At 41.0% G+C, this 23,103-nt stretch overlaps 1 protein-coding gene across 1 annotated transcript in view; it reads right to left on the bottom strand.

The window, feature by feature from the left end:
* The window catches only part of LOC148649901 (mannosyl-oligosaccharide 1,2-alpha-mannosidase IA), a 212,250-nt gene that overhangs the window by 71,820 nt on the left and 117,327 nt on the right, over window positions 1–23,103 (bottom strand). Inside the window, exon 3 of the mRNA XM_088603116.1 lies at window positions 11,074–11,189. Within this exon, the coding sequence (XP_088459242.1) occupies window positions 11,074–11,189 (116 nt within the window). The remainder of the gene's footprint in view (window positions 1–11,073; window positions 11,190–23,103) is intronic.

Genomic DNA, 23,103 nt, shown 5'->3' with positions numbered 1-23,103 from the left:
GCTCAGTTTATTATGTAGAACGTTGGGAGGGGGTTGTTTGATTTTTTAAAAATGTTTTATACATCTCACTGTCTGTCAGAGTGCTCATGGGGACTAGGGAGTCATGTCTGAAAGCCATGTACTGTACATCAGTTGACTTAGTTCCTACTGCACAAGATTGCTTGTTTGAACACTGCTTATATAAAAACAAGATTTTTCATTGTGAGCCAACTATTCGAAAAGAAATTGATTTGTAGACCTGAAAAATCCCTCGCCTGTGTTGTTCTTTGGGTCCTCAGGGGTTCTTTTACATTCTGAGCTTTTTTCCATCATTTGAAGGAAACAAAACTAAAACATTTCCACAACCCCACCTCCTCCTCTGTGTATAAGGGTAACCTTTCCTGCTTGCTTCTGCCCACACCAGGTCTAATCCTTTTCCCAGCTGCAGTGAGAAAGCTGAAAGATTTTCCTGCTAACATGTAGGCTGTATGAGTAAATATGAAAAAGGCTGCACTCTGAGCTCTGTTAAGTTGTAAGATGATAGCATAGATCAGGCAACAAGGGATTGTTTTTCCAGAAGATCAGTAAATAATGTTGTGCTGACCTTTAACCTTCAGGGCCCTCTGGGCCACTCACAGTTCAGCTGCACATTTCCCCTATTTTACTTCCTGTTTACAGATCAGAGCTGAGCTGTTAAATTGTTCCCTCCTGGAATCTGGAGCACAAAAGTCTGGCGATACTTGTAAATAATTAACATCCAGTCAATCAATCAAAGTATTCATTTTTAAAGCATTTTTCATGGCAAGTGTTCCAACGCACCATGCAATAAATACAGTACTTCCCTTATTCAGAAATCACATAACCAAAAAAATAATGCAATGGTTAAACAGCAGACAATAGCTACATATGTACATTATAATCCAAAACACACAATAACAGCAATTCAAAGCACAATAATAAAAGCGTCTTTTGCAGATTTTTTAAATACAATGTGTGAGATCAGGATCTTCTTGTTACAACCTGCTTTGGAGAGCTTGTCAGAAGAAACCTTTTACTCCATACAAATACTGGAATCATGTCATGGCATGCTAATTAAGTTAAGCAGTGCAACAATAACTACTGTCATTTCCAAAGTGCAATGCAGATGGAACACCTCACCCCCTTTGTCACTCACAATCAGATCCTCCTTCTTTGATTTTTCCTCGCTGAAATAGTTACTGCATGTAAACAAGGAACAGAAAATCAGTGGAAATGTATGGCTCTCGCTTTCCATGTGTTTCAGACACAGGAAGTGCGTCCATTCTTTAGAGCAGACGGGTCATGAATGTGAGAGCAGGGACACCTGCCAGCTAAACTGGAAATCCCGAAGTCAAACTGATCCCACCATCTGGATCCACTAAACTGCAGGAAGTCGGTGGAGAAACACTCCATCCACGGAATCACAACAACCTGCACAGATCCCAGCGGACTCCTCGACAACAGCTCTGAAAACAGTTCCAGTCTGGGTCGGGTCAGATTGGGTTCCGCTACTCAACAACCGGACCCATGGAGAGGTATGGGGGAAGGTCTGCAGAAACCTCACTCCTACATTTACGCAGCTGCTTGAGATGAAGGCATTTGAAATATCGAGTCCACATTTGCTCCGTGCCTTGCGCCAGACTCAGGCCACTCAACCGTTATCCTCCACGTGCCTTATCCCTGCAGCAGATCAAACAGCCTTTTCAGAGCACAGATCAGCAGCAGCAGGAGCACAGACGCTGGTGGTGCCATGCTCTTGGAAGAGAACAAGGCAGGCTTTAATTAAACGAAGTCAGCGAGTGTCATGTCTGTGTTCGTGTAGTGAGCAACAGCTGCACAAATGGCAATTCTCTATTCCTCTGATGATTTGTGGAAATTTAGTAAGTCAAAAGATTTTACACAAACCGAGTCTGATTTTTTGTATTTTACAGCAAAACTATTAACACTGAAAACACAGGGGTGAATTTTCCTCATACTTGGATACTATAAGCTCCCCCCCCCCCAAAAGTAAAAGAGAAAGTTTCATGGGAAATGATACTCTGCAAATTAACACCTACATTATGTACACAGTGAAATGTTAAGATGACAGCTTGTTTTTCTGCTACGGCTGATCGAGACTTTGCATACAGAAGCAAATGATTATGCTTGGAGACGAAACGTAGGAAATTCTGTCCTCCGTATGCCTCTCCTGCTGTATGAAACAAGTTTTTTTTTGGTGACAGGATGACAGTGCTCGAAACCCTGGTTCTGAAGAGACCGGCCATGCAGAGTTGGCAGGTCTTTTAAATCTTTCGCTCGTTAGAGACTAAGCCGGCATGTCCATTGTGCCTCTTAGGTGAATTAAAGTAGGATGCAACAACAAGCAGATTAATAATGAGAACAGGAGCCTGTGCTCTAAAAAGAATGCTATGTGCCTAAAATGGTCCTCCAGACGTAATATCTGAGCTCACAAATCCATCAGAGAAGCCTCTCAGAGGTCTGTTCTCTACAGGGGCTCAAGCAATACAGACTCCCACGTTACAGACATAAAAAGCAGGTTGAGCTCCGGAGGTCAGATATCACTGGAAATAATAATTCTACAAAATGAGTTTGGGATGAACTCACAGGGCCGTCATATGACAGCATTTATCATTACAAGAATTAAACTTCAACTAGTTCACTCAACGACACAGACTTTATATGTACTGTACTTCCTGTTTTCATCTGGGTTTTCCTCTGGGTGCTCTGGTTTCTTCCCACAGTCCAAAGACATACTGTACATGTACTGGTCGGTTCATTGGCTTCTGGTATAACTGGCCCTGGTGAATGTGAGTGACTGTGTGACCTGTGATGGACTGGCATCCCGGCCAGGGTGTATCCTGCCTTGTGCTTGTTGCTTGCTGTTGCTCCAACTCCCCCATGATCCTGTATTGGACAGAATGGTTAGAAACCTGTTGGATAGATGATTTGCTCAAATTCAGGGAACAACGGGGAGCAGTGTGCAGCAGGGGGCACTATCCTATTGGCTTTCATCAGTGTATGCATGGACATTATGGACAGGAAGAGTGGTCACATGGAGATAACACAGGATTCCAGTTTGAACAGTCATTACCCATGGATTGTTTCTCCCATGGTCCTATCAGCATATGCTAAAAATGTTGCTGTTTCACAGTACACAGTTTCCATAATGCAGCTGTCTGTCTTTATAATCACCCTTGAACTTGTCTGATTTTGTCAGAGAAAGTTCCCATCATTTCCATCTAGCATTTGAGGCCGGTCTCAGTTCACAAGAACCCTGCCATGAAGTATAACAGAATATTAAATATTTGCTTGACAGAAAAACTGCATAATTTCTTCCGAACATGCAGTACGGGCAGAAACATAACAGCACTCTACAGTTTGGAAGCTCTTGCAGCATACAGAATGAGCTATTAAAATGGATTAAGCCTAAACTTATTATTACATGCATTTCATCCACTTAAGGGGATGCTTTGTCATTTTAAAAAACCTGCCAATCACTATAATTAGCCAGATCTCTACAACAGCAGAAAGTCTCCAAATTATAATCAGTGTTGTCATTTAAAATCAAAAAGGCAAATGTAAAAAAAAAACTAAAATGTTAATCACACAATAGTATCTATTAGGCACATACCTGAAATTGCCCATTAAGGACCTAGGAGAGATTTAGAACATAATTTCAGCCTCTAAAAAATTAAAAGGGATTAATTCCTCTGAATTTCAAATACCCCATGTTGTTTTTTGTCCGACCATGAGTACGTGTGTAAAAGCACAAATAAACACCTTAATTTCACTTTAATTTTGTACTACACACGACGACATTTATCTACTTCATTTATGTCCATCAACTATGGAATAAAATAGGAATACATTTTTATTTTTGCCTCCCTGTTTTGAAAACATTTTCAGCATATTCTATTAATCTACTCATATTTATTCAGTGTCTATATACTTCAGCATACATACTTCTCTCTATATATGCAGTATATTATCTTCATCTAAAAAAAAATCTAAAATGTCTTCTTTAACTGTCTCCGTAACTGCTTTCTGCCGGGACTATTGGAATCGAATCTTCCACCCGTTCTGTAATTACAAAGGAAAAAGCAGCACTAGTTGGTGAAATCTACTTTGGCAGATCCTTTTTCCTTTTGTGGTGTAGATACCTGGCATCAGCTTCTGTAATTTAAACTTACAGTGGGTGGATGGATCAAATCTAATGCAGACCTAAGTCTGAGAAAGAGAGAGGTCTCAGCTGTCTCAACCACTCAAGGTTCTCAGAGTAGAAATGCCCTCCCATGCTCTGGATGTTGCCAGGTTGAAATTGGCCTGTATTTTTGATCAGTGGTGGTCAGGATCAATATAATGAGTTTGCCAGCTTGTCCCCAGTTTACTGAGCAACAGTGACCCCTGCTGGGAGCCTGTAAGTGTCATCTTGCAGTGTCATCAGTGAGAGAGGCACACCACTCATCAAATCAGTGCCAGCTTTCCCTGTAAGGCATAATGGAACCTTATTTGGCGTGACAGAGAGTATCCAGAGATGCACAGACCCGAGAAGAGAACACAGGTGTATGGCTCTGGAGTTTTAGCACTAAGCAAAATTGATTGGCGACTAAGCGCTAAATCAAAATTGACTATAAACCAGAAAAGATAATTGCCAATGCTGAATTTTCAGGTCATTCCATTCACCCTGTCAACGTATTCATGGTCATGAAGATTAAACCGAACGTAAGGAGAGAAAAGCTTAGAATCAAATAATCAGCTAAACGGAAGATTAAGTGGTCATTAACTGCAGTGCACAAACAGGCTCGTTTCCTAATGATCTACAAAACAGATCCATCAAAGGTATAAACAAGATGCTGAAATATGACATCACAATGTTACAAGAAGAATTGGATCGTTCCAAATTTGACAAAATTGTTCAGTTCAGGTGGACTCTCAGACATGAATATCCAAGCACAGGATGTACAGTAAATGAAAAGAACTAGAGAGCTCATTAGGCTGCAGTGTTTTGTTAAAATGTTACAATGACTAAGAGAAAGCCAGCACTTTGAGCATTAACTTTTGATCTATGTTTCAATGACCAATGGCTTCACCTAATGAACTGAGGACACGGGCTTCATTGATCATTCATGCACTCCTAGCTGATCAATACTAAAATCCCTATAACAAACAAAAAAGGCAATTATAAATTTTGGTTAAAATGCCTTCCTGACAGTCCTGACACCCATGCTGGAAGACTGCTTCCCACTGTTTTATGAGGCCACTTTCTTCATAGGTGTTATCGATCACGAATGACGGCTTCACTGCAGCAGACACAGTTCAAGTGTCGGTGTTTGTCCCTTCCGCTGGCTACTTCCCCTTTACTGCCCTGTTGACCGATCATCTCTTTCCCTGCCTGTTCTTTACTTGTCTGTCTTGTTCTTACACCCATTCCATTTCACTCCGCTTCAACAAAACACTCAGGTTTTCCCCCAGTTTTTAGACTGGAATGAATCAGCTCAGGTCACTGCCGCAGTCCTTGCTCGCCAGTGTAACAAGCCATGTAGTAAAGTGATTATCAGAGCAATACCAATCTCTAGAATTCCCAGCAGACATTCCCAGTCAGGGAGGTGGCCTATTATAGCACAGAGGACTGTGTTGTTTTTGGAGAGAAACTGTACGGCTGGGAGATGCCTGAGAGATGGCTTTCGAATTCCAGCTGGAAAGGAGCTGAACGGGACTCAGTGGAGCCATGCGTCAGATCATTTAGAGGCAGAGAGTGTAACAGGTGTCATAGTACTAGGGGAATGTTGATGTTATGTCACTCCTACCACTGTTGAAGTCTCCCACAGTGAGTGACCAGCATCTGACAGTGGGCTGGACGGTATGATTTAGGAGTATTTAGCTCTGACAGTGTGTGTTTCTTAGAGTAGCATGCTTAAACATTTATGACAGGGCCATGGCGAAAGGGACAATTTAGAACATCCAATCAAAACTATGGGAGCCCAGTGGAGCACTGTACAAGTGCACGAACACAGAACATGCAAACTCCACATAAACAGATTCCTGAAGCCTGAATCGAACCCAGGAGCCTGGAACTGTGAGGCAGCACTGCTATTTCCACCCCATCACGCAGCCTGAAGGTATTCAGCATTCACGCTTCTTGAGGTGTTATGTTACAAAATTAAGTCTGCACATTCTGCGAGATTTGTTTCCGTGCTTCAGACAGCCGGGGTCTCATGAATGGTGGTATGGTTTTTGCATCTTATGCCTGATTTAGCTTCATAAAGTGGGAACAGGGACTTTGGCGGATTGCCCAAAGCTGACCACAGTAAACTGTCCAAACTGTCTCATTTTGTACCTTATATGGCAACAAACTGCTACTAACCTATCATAGAAATTTATATTTTTGTATGGAAATTTTGCTCATCTCCAAAAATAAAAGCCTTTTGCTGTTGTTGAGAAAGTGAGTGAGAGGTGAGCTACTGACTGCATCTGTCCTTTCTTTATCGCAATAATGAAATCTCCAGCCTGATTTAGCTCAAGTCATAGACTCGAGTGGTTTTCTGAGAAGGATTTAACAAGCTCCACATAAGAGCACAGAAGAAAAAACATGATACACTGTAAGAAGCCTTCAAGGACACCAAGGTTTCGTTTATTGACAGTAATTTCCCTTAAATTACATAAATAATACATACTGTACCTCTGGCACATCTCTCAGTGGGAGTTGCTCTGCTTTCTTTATTAGCATGGCTAACTGTGGGTTTATAAATTTAGCCATAACAATCATATTATGGTCTGTTCCTGTTTAAACTGCTAAACGAAGCCCAATGAGATTAAAAGCTTTATTAACAGGATTAGCTTGTTAACACATTATGCCTCTAAAACAGATCAACTTCCTCGAATTAAGAGCGCCCAAAGTAAGACAAGCTTGGACATGGTTGAGAAGCAAGGCAAAAGTTAAATGGCAAATTTTCCCTGAGCATGGAGCTCCACAGGGCAGACAGGATTGTGACTAAATTGTTTTACAGAATTGTGAGTTTTCTTTTCTCCTTTCTGAAAGCACCTGTACGGGAAGACTCTGCATTCCTGCTCAAAGAGCTCCTCTACTGCTTCTTGGCCGATGTCTAACTGGACACCACCACAATTAAATCCACAATGGCTTGTTTCTTAACAGAGATCCTGGTGTTGAGCTGTGTAAACACCCTACAACATTACTACAACACGCTGGAACACGAAGGGATCCCATCTGCTTAATATATTAACGCACAATTGTGGCTCCACCAGCAACAGCTCTTGTCTTGCCAAAGAACAGAGATAATAGGTCCTGAGTGGGCTGTGTCAGCACTCTGGCTGTGATAAGATCTCCCATAGTGGCTAATGTCAGACAGGGTACCTGCCCAAGGTTTACAGCACAGAGATGTTCTCCTGTTCTACCTGTAACTATACAGTACAGAGCTGTCAATGTCAGTCACACTACAGCCCCAGCTAACAGCGCAGGAGGGTCAGGGGAGAGCCTGCTCCATCCAAGCCAACGTGGTTAACAGCTAGCAATGCAACATTCAGAAAGAATAACAAAATGTCAAACAGACTTGAATTGTAGAATTTGTTGTGTGTGGAGGGGTTCATCCTAAATTTGCTCTTGCATACTGAAGCAGGGAAATAGATGCCTGCTGTGTGTGACATTTCAGAGTAAGTGGAAGGCGGGGATAACAGTTGTCAAAAATAACCATTGTAATAAGTATGGAAATCTTTATGTAAGAAGTAAGCAAGGGTCTCTCTCCTAAGGAAAAAAAGGAAAAAAGCTGGTAATAAATGTATGAGTGCAAAGCATGTTTTTCAATTTTTTCCCCTCTAGAAATGGATGTTTTTGCAACAAAACTCAGTTCAGAATTGCATTGAACTGTGCTGCAACTTTGTGCGACCCTACATTATGAACCACGAACCAGCACGCTAAGCTACCCATGATGTGTTATAAATGTTCTAGACCGGTATTCCTCTACCTTCTTTGGACCAGAGATCACCTTCCTGAGGTTCATTTCTAATTTGAGGACTGTTTAGGGTGAAAGGGTCCACAGCAAGAAAGTAAATCAACCTGTAATGTTAGTAAGGTAACAGCAGGGACTCGGTCCCACAGGCCGGGGCTACAGTATTGTGTCCCTAGATGGCTTCAAATCACTCTTGGCTCATGTGTTTATTGTAGGTGTGTGTCTTTCGTTTCCTGGCCTTACATACTGTACAAAGGTAATGCATTAAATCTGCAAAACATTGTCACAAACCGTGTAGAGTTCCTGAAGAGGACAAGTGGAGAAACGGATCTTACTCATTTGCACTGAACCACAGAACAAATGTTTTCCTAAAAAGAGATATCACGTACACCTACGCACACATCAACACCACCAATCTGCCCCCGACATTTCAAGAAAATATACTATTAAACCAAAAAAGCACACATTTTCCCTTCTCTATTCCGCTAGCTTATTTTAGAAGACAATTCCTTTCAGCAATGGAATGAGCTCCTTACAACCCAGTCTCCGAAGGCAGTGACAGCCATATTTGTGCCTGTAAAGAACTACATATGAGAGTGTCATTCCGACAGCAGTGTTTGTCTGGACTCTGGTGCTGTTGGGACTGCTGTACTGTATTTTCCAGTCATTTGTTTCTAATGTAACCTTCTTTGGCCTTGCTGGCAAGCTTCTCTATTCCCTCGCTGTCACTATTTGCTTTAAGCAGTATGTTTCTTCACCCTGTGCTCACCTGAGGTGCTTTCCGGCCAGCAGTCATCTTACAATCATGTCTTCTAACCCACAAAGGGGCTTGTGTGACAAAATCCCATCTCTGATCCATGAATTAACCATGGTCCAGCACCACAATGAAGCAAAGCACCCGAGGGAAATAAAGCACAGCAACAAGAGGAACACGCCTTCATACAGGGAGAGCCATTCGTCAGAACATGGGGGGATGTTCTTAAAACTGATCCACTGGTATCAGGTGATTTGGGGTTGAGCTACTAAATTAAATGAACACAATGAGATGAATGACTTTCTCTGGTCTGTTATCAAATTTTATGGCTTAAGGTCTTAAAATCCGCTTTAGACACCAAACACAGAACCACGTACTGTATCTTGTTAGCGCACTGCAAGTTTAATTGTGCTGTATGATGCCACACTGTTCGAATTTGAGTACGGAGAAAGGACATAAACTGTTTTAATTATAACTTGAAGCATTTACAGTAGGAATATAAGAAGGAGTTACAACCGAGGAAGCATTTCAGCTCATCCAGTTTATTTAGTAGTTAGTAGCTTGATGATTCAAGGATCTTATGTAACCGTTTCCTTGAAAGCAGCCAGGGTGTCAGCTGCAACAAGCTTGTTCCATACTCCTGCAACCTTTTGGATAAAGAATTGCCTGCTGTTCTCGGTTTTAAATGTACTTCCCTGTAGTTTTCACTTGTGTTTTCTGGGTTGCGTTTCACTGTTCATTCCAAAGAAGTCCAGTGAGCTGAGTTTGTCAATGCCTTTGAGGATTTTGAAATGTACTTGTATTGGATCCCTTTGGAGTCATCTCTGTTCAAGACTAAAAAGATCTAGTTTTTCAGTCTATAAGTATAAGACATTCCCTTAAGTCCTGGAATGTACACTGTATCTGTGAAGCACATAGCCATTTTGTAATGTATTTTACATGTAATGAGTTAAAGCTGAAGTGCTCTTTAACCATTTAAAAAAATAAAAACAATGAGCCCTTAGTTTTATTTGGTTCTAACAGTAGGGATATTTCTATTTGGCCTGGGTTGATGGCCTCTATTCCAAACAGTCAGAAGTATTTGTTGAAGAATCTGGCTTGCCTAGTGTTCATTACATCCCTTGTCACTAAAGCACAAGAAAAGAAGCCGCCTCTCACAGAAACAACACTGATTGTAATGAAGGTCACCTTTTACTTGAAGTCAGAAAACTCCAGTCAATAAAGTAACCCAATTTAAGGTGAATGAAATTTAGGTTCAAAGGTTAATGTTATTATTCTTATTGACAAAAGCATTTGAGATGGGCTTTTTTGTACTTTTTCATTAACATTATTCAATATTTCATAATGATCCCTTCTGACATGCTTGGAAATGACAGGCATTACTAAAAGCAGAAAGGAACCTATTGAAAATATCTTAATTGGAAAATGGTATTCTCTTGCCTTTTTCTTTATGTACAAATCAAACTGACAATTGTTTGGAGCTAAATGCCTTATTTATCAAGCCTGGATTAGATTTTTTGACTCGAGGAGAGATGTAACTATATTCTTTTTCTAATATAAAAAAATGTTGGCCTTTTTTTTGCTTGTGCTAGTCTAAAACAGGCACTCCAACCTTTTTTGGACATTCTAACAGTTGTGCTACACAAACAATCTCATTATGATCCAGTTCTGACCTACAGAAGTTCTGTCCCAGTTCAATGCAGTCACTGCAAAACCTACATCAAGCAAATATTTGGGGTGCCTTGATAGAAATACTGAAAATCCTAAAATATTTGGATAGTTTTGATGTAACTGAAATGGGATTTTTTAAGAACAAAGAATCAAGAAACAATGATGACATGTACTGTAAATGAAGAGAGAGTACTTAGCTCTGGAAACGGGGAGTGCTTCCTTACACAGAGGGTGATGCCCTTTACAGATACCCAGATATGTTACTTGAGAAAAATCTCCCCTCATAATCTCCACCCAATTTTCCAACAAGCCTGTCTCTGACTTACAGTATAGCCTAGAAACAGGTCTTCACTTGACAGTAAGGAGCAAGAGGCACAGTATTATCAGTGGGGAGCCCAGATTCTTCTCAGCAAATATGTAACATCTGTGAGCCAGGCAGGTGAAGACTAGTGTGAGGAGTGGGGAATGCAGAGGTGGAGATACTGTATGTGTGAATGTGTGTGTGGGGTGGGGGGGGGGTAGGAGTTCATCAGCAGGTGTTCATTCCAATACAGCTCTTACCCACCAAACTGCCTCTCCCAGCTCTTCAGCTGCTGGTGCTTTGAAGACACCTTTAAAACCTGGAGACACACAGGCTGGTCTACCAGGACCAGAACTGCCCACCACTGGGCTAAGAGGACCTCTTACCGAGTTCATATCCAGGTGCTGCTCCACCCACTCCTTCGCTTCTTCATACTCCTCCTGCAGACCCATGATGTACAGAGTGTCCAGGGAATCCACAATAGTAGCCCCCTGCAGGCCCCCTGCAGGACACAAAGATCCCAAAATCAGAACAACAAGGGACTTGAGAAAAGATAAGCTCTCAAGGGGAGGGAGGCTTCTTCAAGCCTACATACAATATATTACAGGACCAGACTATATACAAGACCAGTAGGGCTCATGTGGAAATTAAGTTCAGAAGCAGTCGGGACAGAAAGCATCAGATTTCTAAGCATTACACAGGAAGTTTCAGTGGTCTTCAAACACTCCCTAGCTGCATTGCTTAAACCAGGTCAGTGAGATCTTTTGAGAAAAAGTAAAATGTTTTCTATAGCACTAAATCACTAGAAACTTGCAGTGATGAAAAGCCCTTCTTTACACAAAGCCTTGTGGGAGTATGGAACAAGCTAGAAAATATCCTCAGGTCAATTAGCCACTAACTCACAAAAAAGCTTGATGGGCTAGATGGCCTAGTCGTTTCATTTAATTTTTATTATTATTATCCCTTTGTATAAAAATGCCAGCCAAATAAATATTATCTTATTCTTCCTTTGTTTGGACTGCCTTAAACTCCTGATTGTCACTGACTGAACACAATCCCATTTGATTAATGCGGCATCAAAGAAAACATGGACGCAATCCCATTCAGGAGTGTCAGTGTAAACTCCCCCTCCAGGGGATGTCCCTGCCCGTCCCTTTGGGGAGTGTCCAGTGTGCCTTTATAGGACCTGCCCAGCTGTGGCAGCTGTAGAAGCCGGGACAGCTGGGACTACAAAGGCAAGGCGTCGCCCTTCCACCAGGGCTCCGCCTCCACACTGGACACACCCCCAAGTGATGCCACAAGGTCAAATCCTAATCTCACTTCATTCTGCCTGCCACTGTATAAAGATCATGCTTCCAGGAGAGTTGTCCACGCAGCAACTCACTGGTCCATCCTTCCTTGTGCATGTCTGCACGTGAGGGGAGAGGGGCATTCTGACAGTCAAGTCCTTACAGACAGGTTATCGTTCAGCTTAGCCAGGCAAGTTACATCAAAAAAGTTCACAAATTTGAATCATGCCTCTTCACTGTCTTAATTATGGTTTGTCCAAACTACTGAAAAAGAGGCAGGATAGATTTTTCATTAGGACTCCAGACTTGACATCAGAAAGTTGTGGGTTCAAACCCCAGAAGGCACACTGTTCTTCACCCTTGACCAAGGTGCTTCTGCCCAGCTCAAAAAACAGGAACCTGCATTGCTCAACATTACTATCACTATGCATAGGAACCAACTGCAATTGGTTTGTTCTCATCCAGAGGGAGTGTTGCACATTCAGTTTGAGTGAAACCAAAGAATTCAGTGTGGCTCTGGGCTGTAAGTGCGAATGGGTTTGAGGAGGATGTGAGCTTAAACCTCAATGAATAAAGAGCAACTGTTCAGCATGTGGTCTTGAGAAGGCACACCATACAATTACTTGGCAAGCCTGTAAACACGAAATACTGCTGAAGGTTTGGATAAAGAAAAAACATGTCCCACTCAGACAAGAAGTCAAAGAAGGCTTTGGCACACACCTCCAGCCTAAAATGCCAAATTAAGACAAAAAACAGGATGACAAAACAGTCATTTTGATGAAAATGTCACACATTTTCACTTGGGTATAGCAGGGATTTAATAAAGAAGGTTATGAAAACAGAATCTTTTTTCAACCCGTACGACGGTATGCTTTTATTCCCAGGGTAATGTGTCCCTAATGGCTAGGGTTTAACGTTTTAATGATAAAAACACAGTCAAGCTGAAGTTGGAAGAAACCATTACACAGCATTTATCACTTCAGGGTCCTAGACAGCTCCTGTAAAAAAAAGGGAAAGCTCAAAAGAAGAGGAATGCTGAAGCAAGACCCATTCCACAAGCAGAGTGCTTTCAGGCTCCTCTCTACCCCAATCTTATCTCTTCGGCTTCTAGGATGAGGTGCTGCATCGACGAAGAAGACAGGCCATCTGTCTTGTCATTTACATCAACTCGACCAGCTTTAAAATCAGCCGGCTTAAGCTTTTTTTTTTTAATCAGGATTTCCTCTGAACAACATCTGAGTTACAGTAGCGCTTTTCAGATTATCTGCGGAGAAAACCTTTTCTCCATATTTTGCTCCGGTCAGCAGAGGTTTTGTGCTTTGGAAGGTTTTGGCCCATGGGAGGAGAAACAGATTGGCGCTCAAGAAGGTGGAACTTCGCACGACTGCTGGAGAATAGCGTCACAACACTGGATGACCATGATGCACATTTGAACCACTCAGGGAAAGTCCTGACCTGACGAGATAATAATAATAAACTTTATTTTATATAGCGCCTTTAAAGGTGGCTTCTCAAAGTGCTTTACAGGATGACAATAACAATAAATAAGAAGACTATAACAATAAATAAGAAGATTTCACAAGATAGGACACAATTATAATTACAACAATACAACAATAACAATAGAGGAGACCGTGGAAGGTTGTATTAAGAAGAGCAGAGGGGTGAAGAATGGAACCAGTTAAGTAAGTTAAGTAAGAGATGAGACACACACTGCAAAAACCAGACGCTCCGTGCTTAATTGCTCACAAGGGTTTGTCTCAGAAGCAGATTTCTTGGCATTCGGAATGTTTGACCATTAGGGAAACGTTTCTTCCTCACCTCGAGCTTCGGCGAAAAGGAGAAAAAAAAACCTGACAGATTCATTTATAATCTCCCTGACTCACAGTCTCGGCCCTTCTCACTTGTGGAAGAAAAAAGCTTTTCTCACATGGACCCCTGATATTTATTTTTTATTGTATTGGGGAAAAAACTGGCAGGCTTCAGAGACCATAACCTCACAATGAAGGTGACCTACAAACTCTGTAGAAGTTCTCAGTGTGTGAAGTGAGGCATCTCCTTTATTTCAAAGACACCTGACTGTTTCAAATATTTATGCCTCCATGCAAAGTAAATTTTCCTTTACCCTCCTACACATTTTTTTGCTACATTTTCCTGACTAGTTGTAAGTGCAGTAAACCAGAGAAAGATGCTATGATGATTGATTAGTGACAATGAATGCAAGGATGATTGAATGAATCAGTAAATCTATGTTTTGAACAAGTCCCAATGTGCAGATTAAAGATTTCTATTGATTTCCCAGCTTTCCACTGCAAGTAACGTGAAGTGAAGAGGATGCATTTTATAGGCACAATAAATTAAAAAGCTCTTTGATGATGCGCAAATCATAGGCAGCTTTCTCTGATACCAATTGATATTGAATTTCCCTGCTGAAATGAGGCTAAACTAGTAATTATGATGCACTCAAAACAAATAGAAAGCTGTAAAAGATGCATAATTAAAAAGATTAGGAACTCAAAGTATATGTTTATTTTTTATTTCGGACTGCCTCTCCTATGTACATGCATGAAAATGTATACTGCCCAGCTTTGAGACCAACAATTTGGTCCCACTGTAAAGTTTTTTTGTTTTTACTGGCTTATGCACACGACTCTTCGGACCTTCAAATAAATTAGCTAAATGAGCTACAGTAGAGGAGTAGAATGGTCTCCTCTTATTACAGACCTTTTCTATGACATTATTTATTTCATCCTGTTTTAAACAGAAGTTTACTCACCTTTCAAACAAATAAAAGGCTCGTGGGCAAAGTACGCTCCAGCTCCAATGTGATACATGAATGCACATGTCCAGTCCAGATTACAAGCACCTGGGCTTTCAGTGTTCTTGGACCAAGAAAGAGCTCCACACTGGAGACTAGAATATCTCTTTCCCTCCTTCAGAGCGAACAGTCCTGTGTCATATGAAAGACTCAGCAATCCCAAATGTTGAATGCTAGTGCCTTGTTATGACAGGTGAATACCTGTATGAAGACAATGCCAGGAGAGTGATTAAAGTGCACTAAGCATTGGCCTGATGTACTGCAGCAAAATACTGAGAGAAAGATTCTTTGTTGTCTTGTAATCTGTGATCTACAGTACAGCACATACGTTTACAAAACCGACTGAAATGTTCCTGGTCTGGTTGCCTAGTAGGCCTACACAATGTCACACTGCATTTAGTCTGCTCACTGCAGCTCACACTGTTATCCTGGCACTTCTGGCCTCGGGACTGGGCTGTAAACCTGCCCATACAGTCACAACAGATCACAATTTATACTCTTTCATACATAAATAGCCACCATGATTAGCTTATCCTTAGGTAAATTCTTAGCATTTTTTTAATTTAAATGTTCTATTATTTATAATTACAAATAATACTTTTAATCTCTAAGCATTAATGTCTTCTGATTATCTGATTTATTTAATGCTGAAAATCAATAACTAACCTGTACAATACTGTACAATCAGTTCTGAACTTCTGCATGATACATGAAGTGAACATTTGATTATTCCAGATATTTCTCAAAATTAAAAAACATTGATTTCCTCTCTTCCTATCACACAAATTCATAGTATGAATACATATAGTAGGGCATTTCATTATGCTTTACTGCATTTCTCTTCAGATAGTGCTTATTATTATTATTATTATTATTATTATTATTATTATTACAGTAAATGTCACAAAAGAACTTTCATTCAAACTGACAGTCACTTTTAGCCATTCTAAACTACTCCAAAAGACGATGTCTATAATCAGTCCTTCATTCACATATCTTGTGCTGTCCCAGCTGAAGTGCACCTGTTACATACTGCATCTGTAACACAGGGCACCTATCTGGGCTGCAGCTACAAGTGTGGTAGCACTTGCACGTTATTGTTCATGGGTCCCTAAGAGAAAGTAATTGATTCAGAATATACTCGAAGAGGTCAGTAGGCAAAGACAAGATGGCAGTTCTCATCTGAACCATACTCCCCAGAGTTCAATTGGGAATGACCTGCCATCCTCTGTCAGATGACCAATCAGAAGTAGACTATAAACCTGAAGGATGAAATTTCCAGAGAGCAGAGCCTCTGAGATGAGAGATATTGAGTTTTTTGGATTAGAGACTTTTTTGAAAGTGGTTTTGTTTCGAAGCCAATAACCAGCTTAGCTGCTCGGCTGTTTCTAGAGAGGGCTACACAAAGACATGAAGCTAAAACTCTGAGGGCACTTGATTTTTCTTTGTTTTGTTTTTCTTTTTTTGTGCTGCAAATAGAGACCACTTTTTCATTTTACAGCTGCATTTCTATGTCACAATATTGACTCAGACTTGTTTGTGTACCATATCCAGATACTTAGGGAAAAAGCCAGACATTGGGACATGCTATATTGGTAAACACCACATACTGTATAGTGCTTTATCCGGAATAGTAAAAAAAACCCCACTAAAACAGAACAGTTTCCTCTGTCGGCCACTTGAGCATATTGCTGACAAATGAAGAAACTGCCCAAAAAGCCATTTTATACATAAAATCTAGAACATTAGAAAATTGTATTTAAAAATACAAAATTCAGAATTAGATATCAGGTTAAGTGGTGCTGCTTTCTACTGTGAGATGATGTTTCCTTAAAGGCACAATATAAAAGATAAAATTCATAGTTACTGCTTACTTTTAAGACACCATTATCCTAATAGGTTTTCTTTTGTAAGATAGACTGATGTGTTGAAGAGCATGCTCTTGCTATTAATTAGCTCTTATTCATGGTCATAATTCATATGTTTGTACTGTATGTGCTCATTTAATTTTATCAGGGCACTGTACTGTTGTCCTCATTATGAACACCTGCCTTGACATGCTCTCAACAGAGCTCTCCAAATGTGGCAGCACTATCTGGAGTCCTGTGCGCTGAATTGGAAAGAGAGTCAGGCCTTGGCAGGGTGTATATATGATCCTGTCTGGAAGATATTCATCCTTCGGAGTTCATTTATCACATGCTGCCATTAAAAAGTGCCCTAGTCAGGCTGTTTTCATTAGTGACCCCAGCGTAGTTCTCTTAGATCAATCTTCCTTCCCCCTTCTTACTCTCACTCAAAAGATTTAATACCATGCAGGACAGACCAAAAGAAATGGTACCGGTAAGTGGATTTATTAATGTGACCGATGAGTAAAAACAGAGTAAGTGTATTTTTATTTCTCAGAAGATTCCTAGCTTCGGTCTTCACATGGAATAAATTTATGTTTCGTACCAGTATTTTATGGAAGATGAATCACGGATCGAGTTCTGAAGTCTTCTCTAATGCATGGACATTGGTCCCCTATGAGGTAAGCAGCTCATTTTGATCAGAACAAAACACAATTCTGTTTAATAAATCACAAACATAGACCTTTTTCTCCAACTCCTAAACCGCTTTCTCATTAAGTCTCTGTTTGTGCCTGAAGCCAAACTTGTTCCATAATTCCTCTAACAGTAAACTTTAAATGTACAGTATAAAAGCCAAACTTAATAATACACTGCTTGTTACTGGCCTAGGGCACCACTTGTATACTGTAAAACACCCTATGAAATCTGTGCATTTCCAAAGGTTCAGCCTCAGCTGACAAATCCAACTCCAGCTACAGTCCTACAGATGGATACAATCAGACTGTGTCCTATTCACAGCCAATGACAGAGTCAATATGTTCTGCTTGATGCAGCTTAGTCACTGCTTGTCTTTCCCTGTAAGAGCTTGTATCTTTAAGCAAACCATTTCAGATAGAAGTTCACATTCAGAGAGAAGACACTAACATTTGCTTGGAACCCAACGCAGATTCCCAATACGAATTTGCAGAGGAAAATGCTTTAAAAAATGTGAAAATTTGGAGGATAACAGAGACCATATTGGCTGCAGCAAAAGTGTTGTGAGTTCCGTAAAAAAGCACAGATAGGTGTGAAGTGGTTTCATACCACTGTTAAAGGGAGATAGGCATACTGTAAGCCTTGATTCAAATTCAAATTTAAACTTTATTATTCACCCCTAAAAAAACATAGGGAATATACAGTATGTCTTATTCTTAATTCATTTTCTAACTGCTTCTTCCAGTTCAGGGTTGCAGGGGAGCTGGAGCCTATCCCAGCAAGCAACAGGCGCAAGACAGCATACACCCTGGACAGGACACCAGTACATCACAGCGCACACACAGACACAAACACACGCACTCACACATTGACTCAAGTCAATTAACTTACCTGTGTATTTTTGGACTGTGGGATGAAACCAGGAAACCCTCGCAAACACAGGAAGAACATACAAACTAACACACAGATAGCACCCCAATTCTGGAATTTAACCCGGGGACCCAAGCACTGTGTTTTATTTTTAATTGTTTTATCTGATTTGTAGTAGGAATACCACTGACTGTACACTTCCTCAAACTCACTTGACTCACATTTCATTCTTCTGATAACGTCATACTATACAGTTGACAGTCTCTCCTTGCACTCCAGTTATTACTGTAAATAAGAAGTATGTAATGTACAAGAAAACAACCTGGAGACTACCTTGGAATATCAGGAAATAAAGTGGGGTGGGACTACATTCTATTAGATTGGATTCTCGTTTATCACAGAGTGCACAGACAACTTAGAGACACATGGGGGAGATCCAATAAAAAACGCTGCTTCATTAAGGTACTGAAAACCAAACAAACCAGACAGGCCATGTATACCTTCTGTTGTGTTCTTATGTTCTAAGGATACAAGAGAAGGAACAAAGGCTTTGTACCTCCTTTGTACACATTCCATATGATAGAAAAAAAAAACATCCTTCCTGTATCTCAGAAATGTTTTGTTTTTGTATCCTGTATTACTGGAGCATTGCACTGTATTCTGGGGCTGTCATTTCTTGGGTGATCTCTGAATATGCAGGGGTATCCAGAAATACCAGAACACCAGGCAGCCTCACCGCTGACAGACATCAGCAGCACCTGCCCCAGCTCAGTCAGCCAGCGCAGAAGCTACGCTACCGGGCCACGCACACTGGACAAAGATGCAGCAAGTGGGGGAACTCTGAGAATGTAGGCAACAGACTGGGAAGAAAGTAGATGAGACAGGTAGCGCCAAACTTCAAACCAGTTTAAAAGCAACTACAGCAGCTACAGTAGCTGTGAAACCAGGCTCTTCTAAAGCTGTTTCCTTTATGGAAATCAAGAAAAAGAGAAAGGGTACACCACACACTAAGGCAACTTCGGGAAATACCTCCAGCTAGTTACAAAACAAGAGCTCAGACATTAAGGTTTCAGCGTTTTACATCATATCACTAACCAAACAGCTCATTACAGAAATACAGTCAGACCCAATGAAATATTAATTGTACACTATACTGTAGCAACAACAGTAGTTAACTGTGAAACAAAAAAACCCTCTACCTCTGTTTCTTTTTAGGAAATTGCAGACATTTTCAGTATCAGTATTTACAGAATTTACAATATTTACACACACTCCTGAATCAGTGTTTCTGTAGTCATAAAGTTATTTGCAATAGGAATGTCACCTAAGAGGGTATTAATTAAGAATTGCATGAAAAGAAGAAACACAAAGGCCCACTGAAAGAGTGTTTTGTATGTTCTATTGCTACACAACATGCAGTTCTAATGAAAGATACTCAAAACTGGGCCCAGAATATCCTTTCAACAGTGACATTGGATATGAAAACACACACCAAACTGAAATACAAGTAGCAGTGATATTTAACTAGGTTAGAATCCTTTAGGTGCTGGACAGGGACAAGATCATTTGTCTTCACTCCTCCTGTAATGAGGACGAGTCAGATAACATCACCTAGTAGAGGAAGTACGGATAACCATGTGATAACCTTCACACACTGTCACTTCTTTTATTTCAGGCTGCTCAAGCTGCATATTAAATAAGTAAGAAAAGCAAATGATGAGAACAGGCCATTCAGCCCCTCAATGAACATTGTTCTCCTGTTCGCTGATGTTTTCAGAGCAGAATCAAGGCTAGACCTGAACGTTTCTAGTGTTTCAGACACCACAACTTGTCTCAGTGATCCACTCTTTCTCTGATTGTAAAACCGTGTTTCTGGCATCTGAAAGGACTACAAACACATTTCTAGCGATGTCCTTGTATTCCTCTCACTGATCTGAATTTGAAATATCACAACTTACAGTACTCTTCCAATATATCCAATCTCAGTATAGTCAACATATTCAATCTCATTATATCCCCTCTAATATCCCGAAGAGCTCAATAAAACACACGTGATGATGTGTCTACATTTCAATGAATTCACGATCAACACATTTTTAATCAAATTCGCACGCAGGGCACACTCTATCTGTAGTCAGAATAATCAGGTTTTCACCTTCTTTATCAATATGTATAACACTTTTCTAATATAGTATACTGTATAAGAACAAATTCATGAAGACTTAAAAAGTAAGACAATCCTCTGTCACATGACTATCAGAAGCAAAAATACGAGACTGGTGAGAAAACATTTTCACAGGTTTCTTTTTTCAGGTCACTTCTTTTGTTATGAGTCATATCAGGTAGCAATGTATTCAATGCAATACTGAGAGGTTAGTGCAGGCTCCATAGGTTCAATTCTTGGGGTGCTATCTGTGTGGAGTTTGCATGTTCTCCCTGGGTTGTGTAGCTTTCCCCTGGGTGCTGTGGTTTCCTCCAACAGTCTAAAGACATGCTGGTACACTAGGTTAATTGGCTTCTATAAAATTGGCCCTTTTGCGAGATTGTGCCCTACAATGGACTGGCACCCTGACCTGAATTGAATAAGCAGTGATTGAAACTGACAGTGATGATAATAATACTGAGCCAAGCCACATTAAAATGAGCACTTCTGGCCTAGATATGCATGGTCTATATACTGTAACACAACTATGAAGCATAAACAGGAGCAGACACAAACATAACAGGATGTGGTAGTCTACTCCTGTGTGTCATGCAGGGCTGCAGACACATCCACCCACGGGTGTGAGACCATGTGGGGAAATTAAACCATTTCCCTTCGGTATAGATTTTGTATGAGGAGCTCAATGTAGTGATAGCTGCTTCACACTGTTGTAGAAACCCTGGATATCTTGTTTAATTAAAGATGCAAACACAACAAGAGCCAACAAATGCCACTATTGATGGAATTGATAAAATGTCCTATGGGCCTTATCAAGCTGTTATAATCACAAGAGGCACAAACGTCTTAACTATAATTACTTTATTACAGCAGCCTTTTGTAATTCCTATTAGCAATGTCCATCATCTGATCTAGTTAAGTCCCACACAAAGGCAATTACAGACGAGGTCAAAGATCAGTTTGTATTTTAAATTGCCTTTCAACAGTCTGCAGTGGCATTTTGTAAAACCCTTATTAATTACCTTAATTTCTCATTCATAATCTCAAAAATGTGCCTTGTCTTCAAATGGTTTGTGAAGCGGCTTGAGCTTTTCTGAGCAGCACATTTCCAATGGCATAAGGCTGCAGTCTGTCGGGGGACTTGCTTTTCTGGCTCTGTAGCCTAGGGACTGAAATACAACTGCTGCCTGCACTGCCTATTACAGCTCGCACACTTGTCCGATAATTCTGCAAGGTTCTGTTTTTCCACACTGAATCCTATTGAGAATTGCTTCGGCTATAGTTTTCATTTCTCAGACTCAAACAATACTCGCCTAAAGTCGAGGGATTGTCTTATCGAGAGGATTTGTCCATCCTTCCTCTATTTGTGCCCCCTCAAACTATGGGGGATTGCTGTGGAGGCTCCCGAAACATCAGGACTGCCCTTCGAAAAGCTTTTCTTGGGAAAAGGCCGTCACAAGCCCACACTGGCACACCACAGCTTGGTACAAATCGCACTGCTCTTGGGGCGTCGGGCCGAGACTAAAGCAACCAGGAACATCGTTGGCCTTGCAAAAAGACCCCCTTGAACTGCCACGATACAAACTGAATCTCCTCCTTCTTGAGCCCAGACTTCTACAAGAATGAAAGAGACTGCCACATTTAAAATGGACAACGGGAAGCTTCTTCAGACGGGCGTGTCTGAAACAGAGCAATCAGCCATGTTATTGCAGCTCGTAACCCAACTTTCTTGAAAGCACCAGCTTGATGAGAGTCTGATGTCATGACCTGTAAGCAAGCATACTGAGCTAATGTGCATGGGTCAAAAGACTGATTGATCACCCTTTATATGTTCTTAGATTGTTAGGCAAATTAAAGACAAATGTTTGGCAGAACGTTGATAAACAAACTGGGGAAAGTGGGGGAGGACAGTGGCACAGTAGTTAACATTGTAGCCTTGCAGTGCTGGGACCCTGTTTTCAATTCTGGACCTGGGGTGCTGTCTGTGTGGAGTTTGTATGTTCTCCCTGGGTTCTTGTGGGTTTTCTCCATTTTTCTGGGTGCCCCAGTTCCTTCCCACAAGCCAAAGTCATACTGGTTGGTTAACTGGCTTCTGGGAGAACTGGCCCTGGTGTGAGTACGTGGGTGCCCTGTGATGGCCTGGCATCCCCTTCAGGGGGTATCCTGCCTGGGGTCTGGTGTTTGCTGAGCTCTGGCTCTCCTGCAACCCTGTGTTTGATAAATCAGTTAAAAAACAGATGGAAGGATGCGAGGAAACTATCACGATGCCCTGCAATTTTAGCATGATTAATCATCACTTCTCTATGCTGTACAGTCCCTGCAGAGACTGCACCTGTGGATCCTTAGTCTGCCCCTGGCTCCCACAGACTGACTATAGTTCTGAAGCCCCACTGCACTGCACATTTACTCTATTGGTTTTACACTCCATTTGTTGTATTTTTGTATTGTTTCCAGCACTATGTAATCCAATGAACTTTCTACCTCATTACACTTCTACAATTTCAAATTGTGTTTTCAACTGGATTTTTAATGCACTGCATTTTCTTTACATGTTACCTTGGATAAATGCCCTGTCCAATTAGATACATTAGACTGAAAAACGCAATATACTGTATAACAGCACAGAGGGGTTTTCAGCTCGGCGGACTGGATGAGTCTTTCCAGTTCAGACAGCTTTGTGGCCAATCAATTTGTCTGCACTCTCGGCACCTCGAGACAGAATTCTCTGGCCGGCAGCC

The sequence above is a fragment of the Lepisosteus platostomus genome, chromosome 13, assembly GCF_059453375.1.
Source record: "Lepisosteus platostomus isolate fLepPlt1 chromosome 13, fLepPlt1.hap1, whole genome shotgun sequence".
NCBI lineage: Eukaryota > Metazoa > Chordata > Actinopteri > Semionotiformes > Lepisosteidae > Lepisosteus > Lepisosteus platostomus.
Note: the sequence above shows the minus strand (reverse complement) of the source record. Positions and strands in the feature narration are given on the sequence as shown.